This window comes from Lagopus leucura, unplaced genomic scaffold, assembly GCF_019238085.1.
Source record: "Lagopus leucura isolate 7727_CA_CO unplaced genomic scaffold, USGS_WTPT01 Super-Scaffold_100001, whole genome shotgun sequence".
In the NCBI taxonomy this organism is placed as follows: domain Eukaryota; kingdom Metazoa; phylum Chordata; class Aves; order Galliformes; family Phasianidae; genus Lagopus; species Lagopus leucura.
Window position 1 is genome coordinate 27,260,183 of NW_024962262.1, and position 2,921 is coordinate 27,263,103.

Consider the following 2,921-nt stretch of genomic DNA (forward strand, 5'->3'; position numbering starts at 1 on the left):
CTCTGTTTTGTTTTCCTGCTGAAAGCTGGGACTCGGTGCCGGGTTCGTGGTTGCTGCGGTACCGTCGGTGCGTGGCGGTGCTGTTCCTTCTGCCGGGGCGGGGGGAGGGGAGTAGGGAAGGGGGCAGAGGGGAAGGGGCTGCGGCCCCACGGCAGTCTCAGCCACCCCCCCTCCGTCCTCTGGGGCCGTCCCGGCGCCTCTCGGTGCGAATCATCGACGGCGCTGCCCCGCTCCCCCCCTCTGCTCCCCGCAGTCACTCCGGCACCGTCCCTCGGTCCCCCCGCGCCCTCCCCCGACCCCTCCCCCTAATAGGTGGCGGAAAATTTCATCCGTTTCTGCTTCTGTCTCTGGTTGCAAAACCAAACCCGCACCACGTTCTTTTTGAGGTCCAATTTCTCGGCAATGGCAGCGATCTTCTCGGAGGAGGGCCGGGGTTGGACGGCGAAGTACGCCTCCAGGGAGCGCTTCTCCGGGGCGGCGATGGAAGTCCGCTTGCGCTTCTTCTCGCCCCCATTGAAGAGCTCGGGCTTGTTCATTTTTTCCCGCTGGGCGCCCTCGGCCTCCTCCAGCCAGGCCTGCAGAATGGGCTTGAGGGCGATCATGTTGTTGTGCGACAGCGTCAGCGACTCGAAGCGGCAGATGGTGCTCTGGCTGAGCGAGCCCACGCCCGGGATCTTCAGGTTGGCCAGCGCCGAGCCCACGTCGGCCTGAGTCACCCCCAGCTTGATGCGGCGCTGCTTGAAGCGCTCGGCGAAGGCCTCCAGCTCCCGCGGGTCCGTGTCCGAGTCGCAGATGGAGGCCAGCCCCGCCGCTCCCACCACGGCCGCCGCCGAGGCCACCTGCCCTGCCGCGCCGTGGTGCGCGGCCACCAACCCCGGGTGCGGCAGCCCCGACGGCATGTTCATGGCGGCCGGGTGCGAGAGGTGGCCCAGGCCGTGCATGTGCGGGTGCGGGTGCGCCGAGCTGGAGATGAGGCCGCCGCCTCCGCCGCCCCCTCCGCCGCCGCCCCCTCCGCCGCCTCCCCCGCCGCCTCCGCCGCCCGCCCCGTCGTGGCCGCCGCCGCCGCCTCCTCCGCCGGCGCCGCCGGGCATGAGTGCCAGGGAGGGCGAGGTGATGTGCTCCAGAAGGTCGCCGGGCTCCAGCGCCTGGTGGTGATGGTGGTGGTGGTGGTGGTGGTGTGCCAGGGGCACGGTGGAGGTGGAGGTGCAGGGGACGCTGTTCATGGTGTGATACGTGGCGTCCGGCTTGAAGGGGTGGCTCTTGCCCTGCGACACGGCGATGTCGACGGCGGCCAAAGCCTCGGCCCGAGCCAGCAGAGTCTCATCGAGGCTAGCGAAGAGGTTACTCTGCAGCTGCGGGGACACAGAACAGAGTGGGGGCGGCAGGGGGCCGGGGAGAGGCGGCGGGGAAAGGGATAAGGGGCGACAGAGAGGGGACAGAGGGCGGAATGATGGGAGGCATGTGGCGAGGGGGAGAGCCGAAGACGGAGCAGAGAGGGGAGCAGGGTGGACAGGGTGTGAGGGGAAGAAATAAATGTGAGAAATAAAAGGGGAAAAGGAAGGAGAGAAAAGAGAAGAAACGGATCTGTAACTCTCAGCCAGGAACGGTGCCACGCACGCACCGCGCACTCCCTTGCAGAGGCCGGGTGACAGAAAGGAACGCGGAGAGCGGCTGAAGTCGGAGCGCCGCGCGAACGCCGCTTTCAAAAAAGATCACAGCGCTCCGATGATTGCAGGGGAAGACATGAAAAAAACATTAAGCGCCGCTTGTCAGAATGTGCCTCGCAGCGGTTTTTTTATTAATGCACATACACAGACATGCAGCAACCAGGAGAGAGAGGGGAACGGGGGGGGAGGAGGGAGAGAGAAAGAGAGAGAAGGAAGGAAAGAAAGAAAGAAGGAAGGAGAGAAAGAAGAGAGCAGAGAAAGAAGAGAGGAGAGAAGGGGGCAAGGGGAGCCGGAGCCGCCCGTCCCTTACCGGCGGCGTTGGCAGACACGCTCTCCGGATCGCTTCCGAGCTGGAGTGCAGCGAGGGGTACTTGTGCTCAGGTAGGGTGGGATGCATGGCAAAATGCGGCTGCTTGCTGTTCATCGACATCATCTTGAAGGCTTGGCATGTAAATCCACAAACACTCCTCAAGTAGGGCGAAAAGTGCTCTCCGGCGCTCTGCCCTCTCCCTCCCGCCGCAGGCAGCCGCCCGGGGCCGGGCCGGGCTGCGCTGGGCTGGGCGGGCGGTGAGGCTCCCTCCGGCCCCCGCCGCTCACTCCGCTGCCTGCCGCTGCCCGGCGCCGGGCGCGCTGCGCTGCGCTCTGCGCGCACCTGAGCCCCGCATCCCGTGGCTACAGCCGGGCGGGCTCTCGCGAGAGCGCGGCGGCTGCGGCTTTGACAGGCATCAGCTGTCTCCCCCCCTTCCTCCTCCTCCTCCTTTTCCTCCTCCTTCTCCTCCTTCTCCTCCTCCTCCTCCTCTCCCGCCTCCCCTCTCCGCACCTCCCGCAGCGCGCACGGATCGCCGGGGCAGGCGCGGGGCGGTTCTCAGAGCAGCCGCACCTGTGGCTGTCCCGGCCCCGGCCCCGCGCTGCCCCGCCGATGTCCCCCCGTCCGTGGCCGAGGTCCGTGCGGAGACCCCCTCCGCTTTCGGCCTCGCTCCGTTACCTCCCCGTTATTAGCGGCTTCCTCCAGAATAACCCCGGTGACGGACACTGGTTTGAGGCAGTCAGGGGATATCGGTTCCCACATAGTTCCTCCCCTTCATCTCCCCCCCACATTCTACTGGAATTGTGCATTTCCCTTCCGTTCCCGTGCGGGGAAACCAAAGTTTGCTCTGCGTGGCAATCACCAACGGAATTGCTAATTCTTCCTTTCCTTCTTTCTACCCCCTGCCCTTCTTCCTTTTCTCTTTTTTCCTCTTTCCCTCCTTACCA

General features: G+C 65.7%; 1 protein-coding gene across 2 annotated transcripts; it reads right to left on the reverse strand.

Annotated features, from left to right (window-relative positions):
• Nucleotides 1-305: 305 nt before the first annotated feature.
• Nucleotides 306-2,100, reverse strand: POU4F1 (POU class 4 homeobox 1). Of its 2 annotated transcripts, XM_042868083.1 has the most exons (3): nucleotides 1,978-2,100; nucleotides 1,067-1,352; nucleotides 306-982 (listed from the first exon to the last, which is right to left on the reverse strand). In XM_042868083.1, exons 1-3 carry the CDS (start codon nucleotides 2,098-2,100, stop codon nucleotides 306-308), a joined length of 1,086 nt encoding a protein of 361 aa, XP_042724017.1. The 2 variants fall into 2 exon arrangements, with proteins under 2 accessions (XP_042724017.1, XP_042724016.1); XM_042868082.1 differs by having other exon boundaries at nucleotides 306-1,352.
• Between the last annotated feature and the right edge of the window lie 821 nt (nucleotides 2,101-2,921).

Coding starts and splice junctions, on each gene's coding strand:
- POU4F1 (XM_042868082.1), bottom strand. CDS start 2,100: ATGATGTCGATGAACAGCAAGCAGCCGCATTTTGCCATGCATCCCACC. Junction 1,353..1,977: donor CGTGTCTGCCAACGCCGCCG/GTAAGGGACGGG, acceptor GTGTCCCCGCAG/CTGCAGAGTAACCTCTTCGC.